Here is a 22611-nt window from a genome sequence, read left to right on the forward strand (position 1 = left end):
TTATGAACGAGATCGTTCGTAAGTTGAATTTGTTAGTAAGTTGCTTCAGTGCTATATTTTGTAGTTTTGAGGTTATGATTAAGGCTTATATAAGTAATATGTATTGTTCTGTGCTAAAAATAAACATTTAATAAAATAATATGCTCTACAAAGATAACCTGCAGCTATAATATTGCTTTCTCTCTTAAAGCAGCCTCAGTTCCTTTCCAGACCTAATAACAATCCACGTAGCACCCGTTAGTGATCAGCATTTCTTTGCACTCTTCTGACTTCCCTCAGAGTACGATTAAATTGATGAATTTCTTTTTGATGTAACGATTTGCTAAAAGATAGCTGTCGCCATGCAGTTTGTTTGGGTGGCCACATTGACTTGTGCACTTGCCCCGCTGTTTGACGAACAGCATACACCAGCCTATCACAGACAGTCACGCCCACCAAATACTCTCACACACACAATATACCCTGTGAGTCACAGGGTTGGGTAGGGTTACTTTAACTGGATTACTTTCAATTACTTTTGGATCACTCCAATACCAAATATGCTGATTAAACACAAAATAAACTAAATATGAATAAAATTATGACTCACAACACGTGGTAAGCTTTCTCTCCTGGCTTTGATCTCTTTGATCTCTGGCAAAACTAACATAAAATGCGACAGAAAAAAATGAAAATAAATCCATAAAGCTTGCCAACATCATATTCCGTTACTCCCCAAGCCTGCGAAAAAATTAGTAATTTCATTCATATTTAGTTTATTTTGTCTTTCATTAGCATATTTGGTATTGGAGTAATCCAAAAGTAATTGAAAATAATCCAGTTAAAGTAACCCTACCCAACCCTGCCTGTGACAGCATTTGCTGTGTGCTGTCTGCTGAACACAATGAATGATACGTTGATATCAATGACAAAGAAGAATCTTCAATTCTTCATCAGTGAAGCAGGGAATTAGCTATAACCGAAGTGCGAAGTAGCAAGGGATTACTGTGTTTATTAAAATCTATTTTTCGAAAGGCTGGTTGTCTGGCAATGAGAGATTTTGTTTAAAAGTCATAAAGCTGAGACACCCGGTGACAAGTGGCTAATTAGTATCTGTTTAGAAGCTAAAAGAGTGCCTTTAGGGTAAATACACTAGGTAGTCATTGATTCCCAAACTGTTCTTAATTGGTTTAGGACAACAAAGACCAGTCAGCCCGACCGTCAGTACCACTTTTCAAAGACTGCCAAAGTCAAAAACTAGCCAGAAATCAAACTTTCTCTGGGGCGGTTCCTTTCAATTTGCCTCTCACCGTTCTAAGAGACTGCCGGCATCAAGGGTTCTCTCTCCTTTCCTTTGCCTCGCCTCACTTGTGTCTCCCGTTTCCTCTTGTTTACTCTTCCAGTGTTTGTTATCCCGCCTGCACTTTCTTCTCGCTTCATCCCGTCTTTACCTTTGCGGCGGACTCGAACAGAGGAGCCGCAACTCATATCAAAGAAGGGAGCTTAGTGCAAGCCTTATCACAATCGCTTGGTTGTCCTTGCATGCTGTTTGTGTGTAATATTTTACTTTTTATGCCTTTTTTATGTTAACTTGCTTCTTCAACAACTACACTACCAATAAATGAGGTACAGAGACGACTCACTGCTTCACGCATCGGTTATCGCTGGTTCACTGCCTCGCCGATTTTGAATTATCCACCCATCCATTATCTGTACCGCTTATCCTCAGTAGGGTCACGGGGGTGCTGGAGCCCATCCCAGCCATCTTCGGGCTGTGGGCAGGGGAAACCCCAAACTGGTTGCCAGCTAGTCGCAGGGCACATAGGGACAGACAATTAGTTCGCTTATTCACACCTAGGGACAATTTGGAGCAGCCAATTAACCTGACGTGCATGTTTTTGGAATGTTGGAGGAAACCTGAGTGCCCGGAGGAAACCCACGCGAGCACAGGGAGAACATGCAAACTCCACACAGGGGGTTCGATCTCATGACCTCAGAACTGTGCCGCACACGCGCTGACCAATGCGCCGCCATGCTGCCCGGATTTTGGATTAAATTGCCTTATTGTCATTTTTATCAATCAAGCATTGTGTTTTGACAGCACACAGCAAATGCTATCATGGGGGACGGCTAGGGAGGGCTTTGTGTGTTCGGTGTGTCTGACTGTGATAGGCTGGTGTATGCTGTCAGTCAAAGAGCCGGGCGGGCAAATCAATTTAATATGTCCGCCAAAACAAGCTGCAGAGCATGGTGACAGCTACAGCTGGTATTTTCGTGGCCCATTATATTAAAAAATGATTCATCAGTCGAATCAAACTCTGATGAAAGTCAGAAGAACACGGAGAAATGCTGATCACAGGCGGGTGCTCCGTGGTTTGTTATTAGGTCTGGGGAGAGAAAACATAGTGGTGCTGGAGGTTCGGCCTACTGCTACATAGAATAGAATAGAATAGAATATACCTTTACTGTCATTGTTACAAAATGGGTTAACATATTGTGACAAAGAAATTGGGCATGACACTCCAGTTTCACACATTCACAGTGAGGTAAAAAACCCAAGAAGATAAAGAAACAGAGAAAATAAGGTTATAAAACAAGGAGGATAAGGTTGTAATTTACACAAAATTTACCCAAGAAATGTCGGCATATAAGATGTTACATACAGTTTGGTATCGTAGGGCTTGTGCAATATGCATTTGGTGCAAAAATACACATCATAATGCAAAAAATGGTCAACATATGCATTTGGTGCAAAAATAGTCATCATAGTGCAAAAAAAGATAGTCAACATTGTGCAAGGTGAGCAGTAACATAGTGCAGTCAACATTGTGCAAGAAACATAGACATGAGTACCATTTACGTTCGTATGAGGTAGTGTTTTTGCAAAAGTTTTTCAGTTTTTTTGTGTGGTGTGTGTTTAGGGTGGTAATGGCTCTGGGGAAGAAACTCTCTCTGAGTCTGTTTGTTTTTGTTTTGTGTGACCTGTAGCGCTTGCCGGAAGGCAGCAGGTCGAAGAGGTGGTGGCCGGGGTGAGAAAAGTCCTTGATGATGTTTTCTGCTCTGCTGAGGTAGCGAGAGCAGACAATATCTTCCAGACTGGGCAGAGAGCAACTGACGATTTTCTGGGCTGTTTTGATGACCCTCTGGAGCATTTTCCTGTCTGCTGCTGAGCACCCAGCATACCACACCGTAATGCAGTACATCAGAATGCTCTCCACTGTGGCTTTGTAAAAGGACACCTGCAGCTGCTGTTTTAGCTGTTTTTTCCTGAGCACTCTCAGGAAATTCAGTCGCTGCTGGGCCTTCCCTACCACCGCTCTGGTGTTTGCAGACCAGGAGAGGTCGTCGGAGATGTGCACACCCAGAAATTTGAAGGACAACTCTATCAAGCAACCCCTGCCGAGCCTGATACATTCACAGAGACCTGGTTCAATTCGAGGTTACCAGATGCTAGAGTGAAGCCAGTCCGTTGCTCTCGAAATCGCTTTGTTACGCTGAAAGGAGAAGTCCTCTTATTCTGTTGTACTGATATTGTACCCCACTTTTAGTGAAGTATTTTTTTAAAGTATTATTTGGGGAGCTTTTGAAATAATGCTTTTGCTTTCTTGTTATAAAAATGTAGCTCTGGCAAGGTAATAATTAAGATTTAAAGCTTGAATAAGCGTTACTAAGTTGGGTTTCAAACCGGGGTAAGAAGTTCAAATTAGGGTTTAAAATTTGTACTCGTGTACCTTTATATGATGCCATAATAACTTAACACTTGTTGAATTGTGTATGTGATTTAATAACAGTCTGTGTGGCCCAGGGAACATGAGTAAAGGACATTTGTATATTTGGCCATAACAATGAAACTTAGTATTTTGACAGAACGTCCAGAAAGCTGAGTTTTTGGATATAACAACCAGGCATCAAGGTTTTTGTCCATACCAACCAGATTTATGGGCCGCTGTACATAATAACCAGACATGTACCGTATTTTCCGCACTATAAGGCGCACCTAAAAGCCTTTATTTTTTTCAAAAGCTGACCATGCGCCTTATAATACAGTGCGCCTTATTTATGGATCAATTTTAAAATTGCAAAGTTTTCCAACTAACTTGCAGCCGCCGACTAGATTTTCCCCCGAAGGCCAAGTAGTACGCGGTGTATGCTGGGATTTATTTACCGACATTTCATTGGCTAACCAATGTGTCAATCATCATTTGAATCGATCACTATTGGCTAAAGTTATTCGGAGGTCAAGGGGCGGGTCCTTTTTATCATTTACAGGTTGGCATTGGCTTAAACGGACAAAGCCTGCAATTGGCCGAAAAAGATGTGTCAATCATCAGTTGAATCGATCACTAATGGCTAAAGTTATTTGGAGGTCAAGGGGCGGGTCCTTTTTTATCATTTACAGGCTGGCATTGGCTTAAACGGCAACACAAAGCCTGCAATTGGCCAAAAAAGATGAATGTTTATGGCACGTGGCTGACGGCATAGAGAAAGCATTTTTTTCTATTCTGTATTTGAAATTATTTTATTCTCCTGGATTTACTAAACTCACGGATATAAGAGGACATTGGCTGCACATTATTATGAACACAACGACTTCGGTGAGCTACTCCAGGTTTTATATTGTCCCTGTATCTTGTTTCAGACTGAACTCGATGTTTCTGTGATAAGCGGTGCAGATAATGGATGGAATGGAGTGTCTATTTTTAAATTAAACTCAATTCCAAGTGTTTATTGTCATATGCACAGTAAAGTTGCGAGCGAAAAAGAAAATAGATACAAAGGAATGGTTGGCATTTCTTGAATCCCAAGACTTTAACCTTCCGAATGATGGAACGATGCATTTGAGCGACATCGTACGGACACCGCATCCGCACGTGTTCTCGACACAGATTTGCGTCTTTGCAATCTTTGGGAATGTTAAGGGGGTAATAAGTTGGACTGAACTATCTGACTGTTTTGTCCACGTTCCCATTGTAGCGCCTTATAATCCGGTGCGTCTTATGTATGTCAAAAATAGGACCAAAAACTATTTTTTCGGGGTGCGCCCTATAACCCGGTGCGCCTTATAGTGTAGAAAATACGGTAAACGTATGGACATCATGTTACCTGTACCTAAACCATAAGGCATATAGTTAATTGCCCATAACAAACATAAATCTGGGTATAAGAACATAACAAACAGATATCTGGAGAATTGTCTTGGCCAGTCCCGATGATCTCGTGACATGAACATACCACTTAAGTTTATATCCCCACATAGTTGGCAACAATTCTTCTTAGGGTCCGATGTTCCCTGTGATGGTGTTGCCCACTGTTCCGTTTGTCACCTGGGCTAAGGAGCGGATGCCTAAATGTTTCAGCATCGCATCACCGTGGCCTGGATTTTCTTTTCCAGTTTTGTTGTAGGAGTCCATGTCTCACAAGCATAGAGGAAGATGGAAGTAATCAGCCTTTGCATGAGTCTGGTCTTTGATGTCACTGCTATGTTTTCTTCCCTCCAGATGGGGTTTAAGTCTGGCAAGTGCAGATTTGTTTTGAGCTATCCTGGCCATTATTTCTGGTTCTGACCGTCTAAATAATATGCCCAACTGATAGGGATTGGGCACGTCGGTCTTGCATAAATCTAATCTCTCATTGTCTCTCTCGTGTCAGTGATTGAAATGATGATAATAATTGAAATTCTGCAAAGTAATCCTTATTTTAACTTATTGTTTTTTTATTTGTTTTTGTTTTTTTGACTTGTTGTGTTTTTGTCATGTTTGTCATAACATTTCTTTCATTCATTCATTCTTTTATTCATTCATTCTATCATTCATTCATGAGTAAATTTACCTGTAATTTGATTATGTCAAGTTCCGATAACTGGAACAGAATAGTCAAGTCATGTTTATTTGTGACGCGCTTATTCACAAGGAGTCTCAAAGGGCTGCACAGACCACAGACCATTGCAAACTACAGACTATTATGACACCGTTTCCTGATCTAAAACCTAAATGAGGGCAAGGAAAAACTCAAAAACATCAGCATAAGGAAAATGAAGAAACCTTGAGAAGGGACCGCATATGGGGTAATCCCCCTTTCAGGATAACCAGGCTACAATGGTTGTTGCATTAACAAAAAATCAAATATAAAATCAAATATAAAATAATTTAACTATAATATCAAATCTCACAATGACTAAGTTGTAATGGATGTAGCATCAACTAACAATACATAGATATTGTCAACGTGAAATATAGGTAATTCATTAGCTATAGAATATAAGTGTCAGGACCAGAACGGAAACAGGACCCAATTGCATGACGTTTACCACAAGTTTTATTGAAAGAAAGAGGAAGGTCTGCGCCCACTATCCGGTGTTCGCTGGACGCGCGAAGCAAGTCGCTCTCGGACTCTGACTGAAGTGGATCTTCTGTAGCGAGCGATGGCGGGTAAGGTACGGAAAAACTGGTCAGTAGCCGGGACTGGGAGAGCAAAGCTTGGTCGGGGTCGGAAACGAGTCGTAAGCCAGGACAATACAGTAGACATCAAAAATGGGTCATAAGCCGGGACGGAAGAGCAGACGTGGTCGGGATCAAAACAGGTCGTAGCCGGAGACAAACGGGAGCAAAAACGGGACAGACGGGTCGAAAAAGGCTTCCCTTGTACAAACAAAGGTTCGCAGATGGACTGACAATAGGGGACTGACAGGACTGGGTTTGAATAGGGACAGGCAGCCAATCAGAGCCCGTGGCGGTGTTGTGGCAAATCCTCAAAAGCATTTGCACTTGCATGTATAGAAATAGATTTGCATACATGTCTACATTAACTTACAATACATTACTTGCTTGTGGGAAAAGGTCGGGGTGACCTCGGTTGAATACCGTTACCAGACGATTAGAGTTTACCTTGAAGATACCGTTGCCAGACGGCGTGCAAGGAACGGTCACGTACTCATACGGCGTACACGGGACTGGTCACGTACTCATTCGGGATACGGGACCGCCTTTTGGGGTGTATTCAATCAAGCGTAAACGTCACTACTGCTTTAAAACCATTGTCTTGTAAACAGCTCGCTGAGAGAACCTTCGTTGCAATAAACGTCTCTCCCTCCACGCTGGCTTCTGTTTATCTGTTCCCTTATCTACTTATCTATCGAACCGACAAATTCTCCAATGTTGAATTCTACAACAAATCAATGGCGCCTCAACGTGATGATCTGGCAAATAGATGAACGGAAAAGGGAAAAGACTTCTCAATGGAACGGTCTCGAGCGGGCGACTGAGGTAAGGAAAGTTTTTTTCTCTTCCTTATTTCAGTTTGCTCGTCCGAGGTCGTGGGAAGTACGGGAGCCACTGTCGGAGCTAAATTAAATGCATGCATGTGAATTTCTCCATCCGTAGTCTGGCCCAAGTTCGAGCGGATGTGATATGTGTACTGAGTTGAGATTTTGTTGTCTAAACGGGAGTTCGATGCTCAGGAACCCTGTTAGTTAAGAGACATGGCTGCGTTAAAGACTAAGTAAGGCTAATTTTACCTGGATAAAATGGTGTGCAGCGGCGTCGGTTTAGATATAATTTATGATTGTCTTGAGATCTGTGTAAAGCTGTGATAAGACGTCGTCATTTGCTAGTGACAATTCAAAATAGACGATCTATATATGGTTGATACGGGAAATATTTATTTGTTTCCCTAGTGGATTTATGATTTGGGAGTCCGACATGTAACCTTGACTTAATAAAAAGTGTGGTGCGTGGAAGACCGCCATTTTCTAAAATCTGATTTTATTAGACCGACGTTAAAAAATGAGCAGTAATCGATGTTGTATTATTTAAATATTTTCGCATATAAACACGCGATACAAAGAATGTGTGTGGGAGATGTCTCATTTGGGAATGTTGGTGTGTGCCAGCTAGCGAGAATTGTGCGTGTGTCTTTCTGTCTGTGGATGTGTGTTCTCCCCCGCCCGGCTAGCTCAGTCGGTAGAGCATGAGATTCTTAATCTCAGGGTCGTGGGCTTCGCTGAGTGATTTTTATTTCAATGGCAGATAACATCGCTTGCTTAAATGTGATTTCTCTTTATTTAAATAATAACAGTCATTAAAAAAAAATGTTACCAATGAGCAAACGTTACTGCTTTTATGTTTAATATTAAAAAGAGGTAATTATATAATAAAAATAAATACAAGTAAAAGTGTCCTAAACGTTTGTTGAAGACCCTTTTGAAATGTAATATTTATTTGACTGTTTATGCAAATTATATTCTGTATTTTTGTAAAAAAGGAAACAAAATATCTTATTTTGTACGCGGGTGATTTATAGTTAACTGTTTAAGGGCTAGGACGACGCTGTGCGGAGGAGAACTTTTGTTGTTTTTGTCTTTTTTGTTTTTTCTTTTGTTTGGCGTTGGGTGTGGAGTTATGGATGCATGGATGAATGATGGAGTGACTGCTTCTTGGTTTTTGTGGGTTATTAGCGCAAACCGTTGGTTCTTTTTGTCTTTTTTGTTTTTTGTTTTTTGTTTTTTACCCCCCTCCTTACCCCCACCACTCTGTCTATCTCCGTGTGAGTTGAGCTCAACCGTGTGTATTGTTTCCCTTTACTTTATGTAACGTTATGTTAAGTGGTGTCATAAAAATAAAAAAATGGAGGGATTACTTAATTCGTCAAGTCAAGTGCTCCTTTTGCGTGTGGCCTTTTGATTTGTGAGATCTTGTTCCGATAAACGTAATAAGTATAGTTTGGGTAAATTGAGGACAATTTGGCAAGCTTTTTCAAAATACAATGAAGAGCAGATTACTTGATCTTGAGGAAGACCATGAAAAATTTAAGAATTTAATTGCTAAGGTGATGTCTTCATTCATTCATTCAGTCGTTTAACCTAGACTAAACATCCGGGTTTGTAAACATGACCGATTTAACAGGATTCAGAAGTCAGACGATCGTTGAAAAGGGCTGAAGATGGACAGAAAAACGAGCGAAGAACAAACAAAGACGTTCACTAATCCATTGTCTGGCCGCTTGTCTACAGAAGGGTCGTGGGGACACTGGAGCACGTCCAGGCTGTCCTCAAACAGTGCTGATTGCAGCCAGTTACGAGGAGAAAGGGGTAGACAGCTGAGCACCAAGGTCAGTTTGGTACTGATAAGCTCACGAAAACATTCCGGCGGCAGACTGCGAGTGAACGTCACAATGGACTGAGCCAGACGGCCAAGGCCGTCGACGGTGATAACAACACAAGTCTGCTTTGAATCACGCTAGAATCTTGTTGATTGACGTAGTGTTTACAAATCTGAGGAATATTGATACGTTTGGATTGTGAATTATTTTATTTTTAACACAGAAATACTGCTAAAATTGTATTTTGAATCTGCTTTCCAGGAAATCGGTGATTGTGTCTCCAGAGGCAAGGAGAATAGGTAACAGGGAATACCTTTGACTTTATATCAGATAAATTTGTTTGTTCCAAAGGTCGTGAGGGGCATCTTACAAAAACTACACATTAAACAATGGTTCCGTGGGTGAATTAGGTACAACCCACTACAGTACTTTCATTTCTATTTCTTTGTCATCTGAATGCATTGAAAGTACTTAAAAACACGGAAAACCCATGAGCTCCGGGGGGGACTTCGCCCCACTAGTCCCCCCACCGGGGCACTGCCCTGGACCCAGTTGGGGGCCCGCGCCCCCCAGACCCTCACCTCATTTTCAGATAATTTCACTTTGGTCAAATCATATCCCTGTAACAGGCAGACCAGCACTGCATCTGGGCCACTTGAGCAACTACAAAACACTACAAACTGAACTGAGAGACTGAATGTGACAATTGACGGCTGTCATCTACTAGCTGGTTAAGAGACAGGAGTCCAAGGTCGAACAACCATTTGAAAAGACGTCCCAGGGGATCTCGTGTACATCAAGGTCGACGAAAGAGGAACCATCCGAGGCGTGAGGGACCGTACACCGTCGTGAGGGCAACGCTGGCCGCAGTCCAGGTCGAGGGCTCACGCTGCCACCCGGGGGTCATCATTAATTGATTTTTGGAAAAAAATTAATATTTAAGTGCGAAAAAATTAAAATTAATTTTTTTTGCGGCAAGGCCAATTAATGGGTATTTATTGGATTTCTAGCCATTAATTGGTAATTTAATGGTATACTAGCCGTGTCAATATGGTCGAACAAACTGGTCCTTTAATCTTTACTTTTAGTACAAAAAATATCTTCTGAGTTATTGGTGATCACATCAGCTACCGGCATGTTGGGGCTTGTTTTATAATTATAATTTGTCGATTCCTCCTAGATTAATATGCGAATTGTCGGAACACTAACTGAGGTTAGATGAACAGTGAATGATAGAACATTCACGCCAACATTATCATGCGCAGTAAGACACCTTAGTAATGAGAGGTTTTGCTATTTATTACACATTCATTTATGAACAAAATGTGTACAACATAGAAACATCGGAGAGAGTGAAAATGTTAGAGATTTTCATTAGATGAAACGATGTGGGAAACAAATTTGCTGTCCCAGAAGCGGTTGTTAGAAAACAAAAAAAGTTGGGCTTCTAGGCAATTTGTTGACAAGGTTGAATTTCATTTCTCATAAAAAGCTGGGCCTTATATTCAGGGTGGGTCTTATAATGGGGGAAACACGGTAGCTTACGCGTATACATGCACTGTCCCGATTGTGCGTGTATGTGCCCTTGACCGCATACGAAATGCTCGCGCGGCGAGAAAATTTGCACGTTTGTTGACGCAATCGACTAACAAAAAACCCGAATAATTTCGCAATTAATGGGTCGCAAACTCGCAATAATTGCTAATTATTTAAATTTTGCAATAAATGGATTTATGAATTTAAGCAACCATTCCATTAATTTTTCGCAATTAATGGCATTAATTTTTCACCAATCATTTATTGCTGACCCCTGCTGCCACCGTCAACGAGACCAAGCAAGATCAACAGGACAGTAACGTTCAAATTAGGAAAACAAGATGTGGGTGACAAAGCTGTGTGTGATAATAAATTGTCTGATATGATTGTTACTAGGAGCAGAGCTCGAGAAATCGCAGCGGCGAATGGAAATTGCGGTTCCGAAAGTGCAACCGGAGATCCAAAAAGCGACGTTGCAGACCATGACGCATCCTAGAGACAGCGGCCCGGTTAAGTGTGACACTACTGTATAACATGCCAAAACGGTTGGTGATTTGGAAAGTACAAGTACATTTTACCTCATGAAGGGCTCACTGGCCCTGAGGTAGATAAGCTCTAAAGTACCAAAATTAAAAATATTACAGGAAAAAAGGAAAAATGTGAGAGATGACAAAATGTGTAAAATATAATTTTTAGAATATGGTTTCATGAGAAACATGCACTCGAAATTTTTTAAAGGGACAGTGTGTATAAATTGACCGCAAGAAGTCTTTGCACTGTGGAGTGCAACCAAAATAAAAGTGCTTAACAGGATAATTAAGGGGGGTCACAGTACCCACATAAGCACTATTTTTCACTGCCTCTAGGTGATGCTCATGTTATGTTATGGAAAACTCCAGTAACTCCAGTTTACAATCGCGTAGTCACACCAGCAGTACCTGTTTTGGATATAAATTGCTAAATACTTTATAAAAAAGCTAATTAAACGATTTAGGTTCACTATCAAGACATTTCTAAAAAAAACTCGCAGGAAAAAACGTTAATTGAGAACGAAAAGGCTCTCTTCAATAAATTGAGGAAAAAGCCGTTTTTTCCAATGAAAAAGACGGACTTAACCAATTACCAACAACAATGACGTAATCTCGAAGCGACGAGATCTCGTTGGCTAAGATCGGCGTGCAGAAAAATAAAATATCATACAGCAAAACCAAGAATCTTTGTTAAAGAGGAATTAAATGATAATGAAATTTACAGGAAAAGGTTGCGTCCCCAACATGGATGATGCATCTGGGACACAGGAACATGGTGAAATGAAAACACTGAGTGTATAATACAAGATAATTATAAAGAATAGTTTAAAACAAAAGAATGTTTAAGTAACAAAACGAATCATCTCTCGTTGAATATGCGAGTGTGAAAAAGGGTAAGAACTTTTAAGACGTGTAGTTTTGCTAGAGCAGAGGCGAGTAAAACAAAGAAGACGAGCATTTTTTTTTAAGAAAACAATGAGAAAAAGATTGATCAATCCTGGAAAGGATTAAAGGAATTAAAATAACGACAGAATGGATTTCGATACATATCAAGGTGATTTAAAATATAACTGCATGGGAAATGAATGGAAAATAATTAAACTAAGATCATGTCTACTAGTAATTAAATTTAGAGAAAAATTTAGAAATTGAATAACCTGGCTAATTCACTAAAACAGGGGTGTCAAACTCATTTTAACTCAGGGGCCACACTAAAGAACAAACAGGGAGGAAGAGAGAGAAAGAATGTACAGCGTTTGTGAGAGCCACATCAAGTTGACATATTTCAACCTGCAGCTTGTTTTTCTCTTGCGCTTCACTAAGTGTTGTCGCGGGCCGGATTCAGCCCCCCTGGTGCTGATAACGCCAAGGTCGCGGATTCAATCCCTTAGCGGGCCGCTTGTTTGACATCTGTGCACTAAAACATCTCAGTACGTAAGCACGATAAAACTTAACGAGACTCTAAGTGCCCCTGAATTCCACAGAAAGTTAACCTAGTATATTGTTTTGCTTTAATTCTGAAAGAAAAGAAAAAGAAACACTAAGACAAACATACAACATAAGTTATTTAAATAAGAATAATTTGCTGAAAATTGGGTATGAAAACTTGCGACAAAAGTATGAAAAACAACAAATTATTTAGTGTTAGGGAGTTCCTCAGGGTATTGGAAGGCAATACATATATGCGCATCATTTATGATAAGAAGGAATATAACTTTACGGACATAGTTACAAAACGGGTTCACACATTGTAACTGACAATTACATTTGGCATGACACTCCATCTTCAAGTTAGGTAAAGGAACGGAAAAGATAAGGTTATAGTTATAATTAATACAATATGTGCACAAGAATGTGCATTTAAAATGTTACATACAGTTGAGGTCTGTGTAAATATGCATTTGGTGAAAAATAGTCATTGTAGTGCAAAAAAGTTGACAGCATTGTGCAAAACATACAACAGTATTTTTATAGATAAGCTATAAAAATAAAAGTAAATTATTAAAAGGATCAATATCTAATTGAAGGCAAATAAACATAGACATAACAAGGTGTTTTGCTTTAGAATAAGAAGATACGTACCACGCGAAACATAAAATCTTATTATAGAAAAAGATGCTGAACACAGGGGTGAACGATTTAATCAGATAGATAGATACTTTATTCGTCCCCTGAGGGAAATTCACATTTCCAGCAGCATCCCTGAGCTGAGAACAATACAATAATAAAGCCAAAAGAATACAATATACAAATACCCAGTGTGACGTGCAAATACCCACTTTAGCATGTTATATAGAGTTACTAAATAGTGCTACATAGAACACATAATGCAGTATGATTCGGTAATGTCCAAGGTAGGTGGTGTTGGTTAATGTTGGCCTTTACTCTGCTGGGTGGAGATAGAAAGTAATCCAAGTGTTGCAAGGCACTGATAAAGTAAGCAAAATAAATAAACAAATTAATAAATCACAAAGGTAGCGAAAATAACACGGAAGCTGCTGGAGCAGCTGCCATTCGTGACGGCGCCGGAAGTAACATTATCAAATACATTTTTCCACAATTGGGTCAGAATTAAACCTATAGGGTTTAATTCAGCCATTAATGTGCAGTAAACCAAAGGAGAACAAGAAATGGGATGGTAAAGTATTACAATATAGTAAAATCCTACTACAGAAATTCTATGAAATTAATAGAAAACGGAATATAGAGCTTGAAAAAATGGGACATAGTATATGGTACGGCTATAATTCTAAAAAGACCAACTACAGAAATTCTGCAAGAATACTGCTACAAAACTACAACAGCATTAATACTAGCGCTACTAAAGAAATCCTGAAAAAATATAGCCTCAAGTGTACTGCAACCAACTTCGAAAATACTACAGAATTTAGTAAATATTGTAAGATACTACTGCAGGAATGGTTGAGTTAAGTGCAGAGCGGACCAGAATTCAATCGCGTAACGACCAGTTACTTTATTTAGCAAAATTGTCCAACACCCAGGGACAAAACAAAACAAAAACAGGCTTACAGGCAAACAGGAACTCAAACTAGGAATACTCATAAAACAGGCTTTTACTCAGAACGGGCAAGGAAAAATAACAAGGAACAAACGCTAATATTTCAGTTTGATGTGCAACCATTACACAAAATAAATAAACAGGAATTAAATATAATAAAATACAACATCATAATTGTAAATGAGAAATACTGGATGTGTCCTCAGGCCGTGACGACAAAAGTTTGCCCACCATTGACTTAAAACTATTGTTTTTGGGACGATGGACTGGTGGTTAATTGCGCTTTTAATGACTGATTTTTTTTTAGGTTCTTTTAAGAAGCAGAATGTTGGAAAAATTTTGAGCTGATTGTAGGCGAGGATGAAATAGGTCGGTAAATTCTCTATAGAGCGTGACGTCTCGTTTGGTTTCATGTTATAGTCGTCATAGTTCCATTCCACTCCTTGTAGTTATTAGTATCGATACGACGACACACACACACACACACACACACACTGCTGTCGTCTTAATAAAACTGAATCGACTCTGCACCGCACAACACAGTGGCCACGATCACACTCTCAGTCCACTCTTGGCGCCCATTCTCAGTCATCCCTCTCCTCAGAGCGCCCTAAGCCTTGCTTCCTTGATTGAGTAGAAGGACGTGTATAAATAGTGCAATTTGCGATAGAAGACAAGTTTGAATTACTGAAATTCCGGGTATCATGGGGTGAGTCAGAGAAACGTGCAACCAGTCGGAGTGCCGACGGACTACCAGAAACCAAATATGTTAACGACAGTACTAATAGGCTAAATCTTAATGTGACGATACAGGCGAGAAGGGTACTGACACACCAAAGTCCAGAAAAACCTACACCCACGGCGACAGCACTAAAGAGTGATGTTACAACGCCGACAGCCAGAAATGAGTGCACGGCCAGTACGTAAAATTCGGGGAATTGTGTAGAAGAGGAAAACCGTAACCCTAACTCGGTAGTTGTGTAGGCGCATGGTCTCAATGTGCACTGACTTAATTTGACTAAGCAAATTAAGTTTTTGTGGGCCATTTGTCTTGTCATATGTTTTATGTTTGTTCAATGTGTAAATGTTTGTATCCTTTCCTGTATTCTCTTTTTTCTTTGTCTTATATGTTTGTTTGTACTAGCGTTTAAGCGGCCCACGTAACTGAAAAGAAAAAATAGAAAAATACGAAGGAAAATTGCCGCGGACGAGAGCGCGTGCGTTTTTAACAAAGAAGAAAAAGGAAGCGAATTTAAGTGCACAATGCAACGACAGAAACGTTTTGTTATCAACAGTAAGACCGTTTAAAAATATTGTTTTTGGGGGGAACCGAGAGCACATCGCGTCAGGAATCGAAAATGTTCGTTTTTTGGGAAATCAGTGTTTGACGCTAAGGGTGTACAACATAACGCATAGGGGCCTAAGGGGTTCCAATAAATATTTTTTACGGTCCAAATTTTTTCTGTTTTTTCAATTGGAAAACTATAAATTTAGGAGTGGTAAGTTTAGAAAAATTATGTTGAGTTATTTCAGATTCATAGAGTTAATGCCAGAACCACACCATAGAAAGATGGAATAGTGACAGAAAATGAATAAAAATGTTTCGTTTTTCAGTTAAAAATTGGATAATAAAGGAATGTGAAGACGAGGAAAAATCCAATTGAGTGAATTAAATTGGGTAATTTGAAAATGAAAAGCATTGTTGTACGAGAATAGTGAAAAAGCGTGAGTAAATACTTTTATTTTCATTGAATATGGAGGAAATATTCATTGAATGGAATACAAATGAGTAAGATGAATCGTTGTAGATCAATGCACGTCGTTTTCAAATGAAGTAGGTGAAGCTAGAATAGTAGATTTAATTGGTTTGGGAAAAATAAATAAATAGATTGAAAGATTAAGTGAGATGGTTATATGTCAATTTCCCATTACACTAGTGGGCTAAAAAGCATGTGTTAGAGGGCGTAGGAGAAGGTAAAGTTATGTAGAAAATGGATAGTTGGCAAAGCAAGTAAGGAAGTTACAAATACAGAAAGATAAGAGTTAGCAAAGGAGGAAATAAAAAGGCGAAAAGAAAGTAGGCGTTGAGGAAAAGAGAAGAGAGGGACATACAAGTGAGAAAAGGAAGAAATGAAAAGGGGAAAAAGCAATTAAATGAAATATCTTTGTTGACGATTGGCCGGAGTAAAGAAAACATAAGTATGTGGACGGGTATGGCTAAATAACATCGGACAACCGAGAGTAGTTCCAGAGTAATTTATAGCTAGCAATGAAATTAAGTCTGGATTAGGATCGGTGTTTATCTGGATAACTCAGAATAAGAACGCAAAATGGATTAACTACATTTATTACAACCAACAATGTTTATTAATTACATTAACGAGGCCTTTAGTGCAGTAGGAGAGCAATTACATGAGACGTCTAGGATGGCCTGGCAGAATCATCAGGCCTTCGATTTTCTTTTAGCCAGTATAGGTGTGTCATATGATAAAGGAGGAAGGCTGTACGTATATACCTTTAAATACATCCGAAGCAGGAAGCTTCACAAAAGCACTATCAAAGATTCGTGAGTTGAGCAATGAAGTGACAGTAAATACTGAAAAGAACAGTATCTCTTTTGATTGGTTCTCGTATACATTTGGGTACTGGGGTGGTATGTTAGCGAAGGGGAGAAATTTTCGTGCTAACTGTCGTAATAATTATGTGTTTGTTGTGTTTCTGTGCCATACCTATTCTTAAAAGAGGAATTCTTAAGACTTTTGGAGAACAAATGACAGTAGTAGCTAATACTAGGGTGGCAAGAAGCTCAATGAGCACAGTTAGTGATTAAATATCCAAGCCTATTCCTGAGGGAGAACAGATGACTCAACTAAATTCAAAACCTTGAATTTTATTTGGCAACGTTAATAGTCAGTCTAAATTACATTACATAATGGAGCATCTGTGGAAAGAGACACATATGATGATCTGGTCTGAATACGATATCAATTGGCACTATTGTTAAACATGCAACACACTGTATAGCACTAGGAATAACAGCAACAAATATATTGGTTTCTAATTATGATTCTTTTGTTGGTATGTCACACTGCCGGGGAACAAGCTGCTGCCTGGGATGGTCATCGTCGCTTCCGGGTTTTTGGCTGCATGGAAACTGAGCGTGATGCCTGCTGGGATAACACTCACTCCAACATCTGACTTCACGACACCCGTTGACGAATACGACAGTGCATGGTCTTCAAATTGTTCACAGGGGTCAGGCCAAAGGCCGATGTTATCACTATCCAGTCATGCACTCATCTTGAAATGTATCGACGGCTGTTACCAAAATTTGTTATCGCTGATCAGTTTAATTATTCATTTACCTTTATCACGTACCGATCAACCGTCGACGGTCCACGTGTATAATACAGTATGTACGGATAAAGATAAATGAAGGGGGGGTTAGTGCATGGGTCAGATGTTTGGAGTGTTAGGGGTTTTTTCTTTTTCTTTTTATTTAATGAAACATGAATAATGAAAGTTAGAGTAATCACAGCAGGTTGACCGCCGGAATTTTATTTTATTTTCGATTCGCGTAAACTCTGTCCTGTATTGATATCTACGATTGGTAATAATTTGCCACTACTCTGTTTTCCTTTTCAATTTTAATTTCCATTCAAAGGAAAAAAAAAAAAAAAGGGGGGATTATGTTGTGGCAAATCCTCAAAAGCATTTGCACTTGCATGTATAGAAATAGATTTGCATACATGTCTACATTAACTTACAATACATTACTTGCTTGTGGGAAAAGGTCGGGGTGACCTCGGTTGAATACCGTTACCAGACGATTAGAGTTTACCTTGAAGATACCGTTGCCAGACGGCGTGCAAGGAACGGTCACGTACTCATACGGCGTACACGGGACTGGTCACGTACTCATTCGGGATACGGGACCGCCTTTTGGGGTGTATTCAATCAAGCGTAAACGTCACTACTGCTTTAAAACCATTGTCTTGTAAACAGCTCGCTGAGAGAACCTTCGTTGCAATAAACGTCTCTCCCTCCACGCTGGCTTCTGTTTATCTGTTCCCTTATCTACTTATCTATCGAACCGACAAATTCTCCAATGTTGAATTCTACAACAGCGGTTGGCGCCAAATGATCGGGCACAGGTGATTCACATCGGTAATCACGACAATAAGTGTGTTTTAAGCCTAGATGTAAACAGTTCCACTGAGGTTGCAGAATACAATTACATAGTTTTGTATCCTAATTACTTAACACCGTTACATGTATTCCCTTACTCTCCAAGCCTGATGGTTAAACCATAAAAATGTTCTGAAGATATAATTTGTTTCTCTTTAAAAATAACAAGTTCTCTAAAGAATCGCAAAAATGAGGCAATCCAATTATCTACACTTTTACCAATTTGCACCTTCTGTAAATATATTCCGTTTGAATCTTTTTTTGAAATTACGAGAGTGGTGCCAACTCCCGCTGACTAATTCCTGGTCTTTCTACCATTGCCATGAAAGGTGTCCGAAAAAAAAAAGAAAAATAATATCTTGCCGTTTTCGGTTTTGCAGGAGTGGGTGACGGCGACCGACCTGCTCGTGTCGCTTGACAGACTGAACACCTTCGGCGACGAAGTCTTCAAGGACGCCAAAGTGCTGCGCTCGTACTTCTATGCCATCTCCGATTTCTCCGTAGGCGGCAGGTAACGGATGCTTGGCAACGTACAAGTGGGACACGTTAAATGGGACGGGTACCGTATTTATGCATGTATAGTGTGCACTCGTGGATGATGCACACCCCCTCATTTTTTATACAAAATCGCTCTTTCTGACTTCCAACCATTGCGCACTGCTCGCACATTCTCATTGCGCAAGAAAATCTAGCCAGCGCACAAAAATCAGGGCTGAAAATTACTAATTAAGAATCGACTTAAGTCAAAGTTACAGTGCATTAAGGTAAAAATACACAAGTTCCCCTGACGTTGTGTCCTAAATGTGGTATTTTGAAGTCAATGTCGAAGTAGAACAAAGTTGAGTAAAGTTAGTAGAGTTGGTCGAGAACCGGCTTCTTCGGCTCGGCTCACTAAAAGGAATCGGCTCCTTCGGGTCCTAAACGGCTCTTCAGGTTGTTTTTGCTTCTTTCATCCCAACATGACCAAATATTATGTAAAATGATGCACAAAAGGACTTATAGGAAGGGGGGAATAGAACAAAAACGAAAAAAATACCAAAATGAAAAAGTAGTGAAAAGCTGAAAAAAAGAAACAAAAGGAAGAGAAAAAGGAAGGAAAAATTTAGAAAAAAAGCCAGAAAAAAAGAAAAGAAAGAAATTTAGGAAAAAATTAAATAGAGAACAAAAAGAAAAAGGAACAGCTCGGAAAAAATAATCACAGTGAGATTTTTTAAAGAAATTAAAAAAAAAAAAACACGGAAAAAAGAAGAAGTTTGTGTTGCATTCGAATAATTTCCAATGATATCAAGTAAATCTTGTTGCCAACATTGTACTTCCACTAAAAAAAATGTGATTAAGTACAGTTCTGTCTCGTACAACCGACTAAATGAGCCCCCAAAAATGTTAATATTATGCGACAAAATATATCAGGAAATAAAAAGAAATGGATATCTTGTGAAAGAATTGTAAGAACAAACGACGTTTGTAGGCCGTACAACCTTTGTAATAGTACATGAGTTAATTCATTCAAAAGAGAAAAATCATTTTGTATTCCCGGAAACTCAGCAAAAGTAACTTGATGTCAAGTTTTGGACATGTTTGATAATGAATTATCTTGCCACACTTGGGATTATGGTTGCTCACTGTAGTTTCAAGCGTTGCACCCCGACCTTGTGTAAACGCTCAGACCCGCGGAAAATTAGAGGGAACATTGCTTCCAACTTTGCGTTTCGATGAAACAAGAATCAAACCCAAGTGGTGGTGATGAGACTGCCTAATCATAACAACTGGAGAATAGATGATACAGACGTTCCCCTACCTATGACCACTCGACCTACGAAAAACGGTATATACGAAAAATATCTAGACATTGCTGTCAGTTACAATTTGTATTGTTTGCACCTTTTTCCAAGTGGAGGACATTACTGTAGTGCTTATTTCTGCCGCTACCGGCGTGTGGCGCTGTGAGAGGTCACTCTGCATCCACCCGAAAGAAGAATTACGCTTCTTTTTCCTAGTTTGTGTGTAGACATTCTATACTGTATCTCCAGCGCGCTAGGAACTTTAATTTTTTTATTGTTTAATATCTCGTGCCTCCATTTAATATGGTTGGTGTAACGTGTAAAGAAGAGGCAAAATGTTTCATTTGAAATGAAAGTGTAACAAGAAAGCTTGATGCGGTTGAGAAAATGGTTGGATCGCTTTTTTTCGGCCACTTTCTACCACGGAGGAGGAAGTCGCCTAACTCTTGAAACCCATCTTCCGAAAGTAAGTTAAACTTTACTTTATTTATCTTTATAGAGCATATTATTTTATAAAATGTTTATTTTTTTAGTACAGAACAATAAAGATTATTTATAAAAGCCTGAAACATACTTATACAAACCTTAAGCATACAAAATATAGCACTGAAGCAACTTTCGAACAAATTTCACTTACAAAGGGCAGCGTTGGCTCAGGAGGTAGAGCACTCGTCTTGGGATCAAGAGATCGCAGGTTCGATTCCCGGCTCCTCCGTGTTATATGTCGAAGTGTCCTTGGGCAAGACACTGAATCCCTAATGCCCCCAATAAGCAGGTAGAATCCCTATTGGTGTGTGAGTGTGTGTGTGAGTGTGTGAATGGGTAAGTGTGAAGCACATTGCTCTGGGAGTTCTTCATTGACTTGAAAAGCGCTATATAAAAGCAAACCATTTACGAATGATTGTCCAGAACCTCGTTCGTAAGTAGGGTGGAGTCTGTGACGATTAAAATACAAACGTCAGGAATGTAGGCAAGGCAAGGGAAGTTTATTTGTATAGCACAATTCATACACAAGGCAATTCAAAGTGAACCCTTTCAGTTGTATGCACAGTTGAACAGAGCTGTTTTCAGCCTAGACTTAAACATTGTCAGAGTAGACGCCTGTCTGACGTCATCAGGAAGACTATTCCAGAGTTTAGCTGCATGGAACTGAAACGCAGCTTCACCCTGTTTAGTACTGGCTCTGAGCACCAGCAGAAGGCCTGTCCCTGAGGTTCTCAGGGTCCAAGATGGTTCATATGGGACCAACATGTCACAGATGTACTTTGGTGCTAGACCATGAAGAGACTTATACACCAGCAGAGCTGTTTTAAAGTCTATTCTCTGAGCGACAGGAAGCCAGTGCAGAGACTTGAGCACAGGGCTAATATGGTCGTACTTCCTGGTTCTAGTCAGGACCTGAACAGCAGCGTTCTGGATGTTCTGCAGCTGTCTTACAGCTCGTTTAGAAAGTCCAGTCAGAAGGCCGTTACAGTAGTCTAACCTGCTAGAGATAAATGCATGGATAAGTTTCTCTAAGTCTGGTTAAGACAGTAAACCTTTGATTCTGGCATTGTATGAAGCACAAGTTGAAGCCCCAGGTCATCCGTTTCATGGGTAATGGATAGAGTGTTGGTGAGATATAGGCTCAGCATGGGTAGTTTGTGAGAGTTGTTACGTATCCTAGCCGCAGTAGACCAGACCTGCGGGCACTCCTCTCCCAACCAGGTCTCATTCTGATAAAACCCTTATAACAATCCACGCATAACTTTCTATACCTATGCTAGCTGTCGTTGACCTGTATGAGGAAAAAACACATTCTGCAGTAAGACTTAAGACAACAGTTGTTTAACACTCCTCCGACAGAGAAAAAGCGTAACAGTCGGCACCTTGCCCGGCGCAGGTAGAGCTGTTAAGTATTTGCGACGAAGCCTTCAGCCGGAGCCTCAAATTGATCTGACACCTGTCACGGCTGCTCAAGCTCAACAGCACCTCCGTGACAGATCGCCCGGCAACGTCTGGGACACCTGAGGGAGGAGACCCGCATGACAACGCGTTAGTCAGTCCACGCGAGCCGTTTTCACGACACCATCATCAGCACGGCGGCAAGCGTGACATTTTCATAAAAGCACAGGCGTTGCGCAGCAGTACGAGTATTACGAGCAAAAGGGCCTTCGAGCCGGCACGTGATGTGTATTGCCAACAGTTTGAAATTCCTTCCACCGCTGTTGTTTGAGTGACAGGATCAATAAGGGAAGCCTCAGGCAAACTGCGAGGTAGTGATATGACGGGAAGGATCGGTCACCAACCCGACTGTTCGCTTGACAGAACCTGCTGCTATCATGGAATGGTTGACTTCTCCTGGGGGAGATTCTTCCGGGCAAATTAGTGTATCTACCCAAACTTGAGAAGACCACACATGCCTAAAGGTTTTTGGGAAGTTTCTGGAGTCTGCTTGTTGTTGTTTTGGACGGTTTGCACGTTTTGCTAGTCTGGCAGTTGT

The 22611-nt window shown here is 40.1% G+C and overlaps 1 protein-coding gene across 1 annotated transcript in view; it reads left to right on the forward strand.

Annotated features, from left to right (window-relative positions):
- lamc3 (laminin, gamma 3) overlaps positions 1–22611 on the forward strand; it is a 243035-nt gene that overhangs the window by 67487 nt on the left and 152937 nt on the right. Inside the window, exon 4 of the mRNA XM_088356238.1 lies at positions 18729–18859. Within this exon, the coding sequence (XP_088212364.1) occupies positions 18729–18859 (131 nt within the window). The remainder of the gene's footprint in view (positions 1–18728; positions 18860–22611) is intronic.

Source organism: Urocampus carinirostris, chromosome 16 (genome assembly GCF_059441175.1).
Source record: "Urocampus carinirostris isolate Australia breed hairy pipefish chromosome 16, RoL_Ucar_1.0, whole genome shotgun sequence".
NCBI classification, from domain to species: domain Eukaryota; kingdom Metazoa; phylum Chordata; class Actinopteri; order Syngnathiformes; family Syngnathidae; genus Urocampus; species Urocampus carinirostris.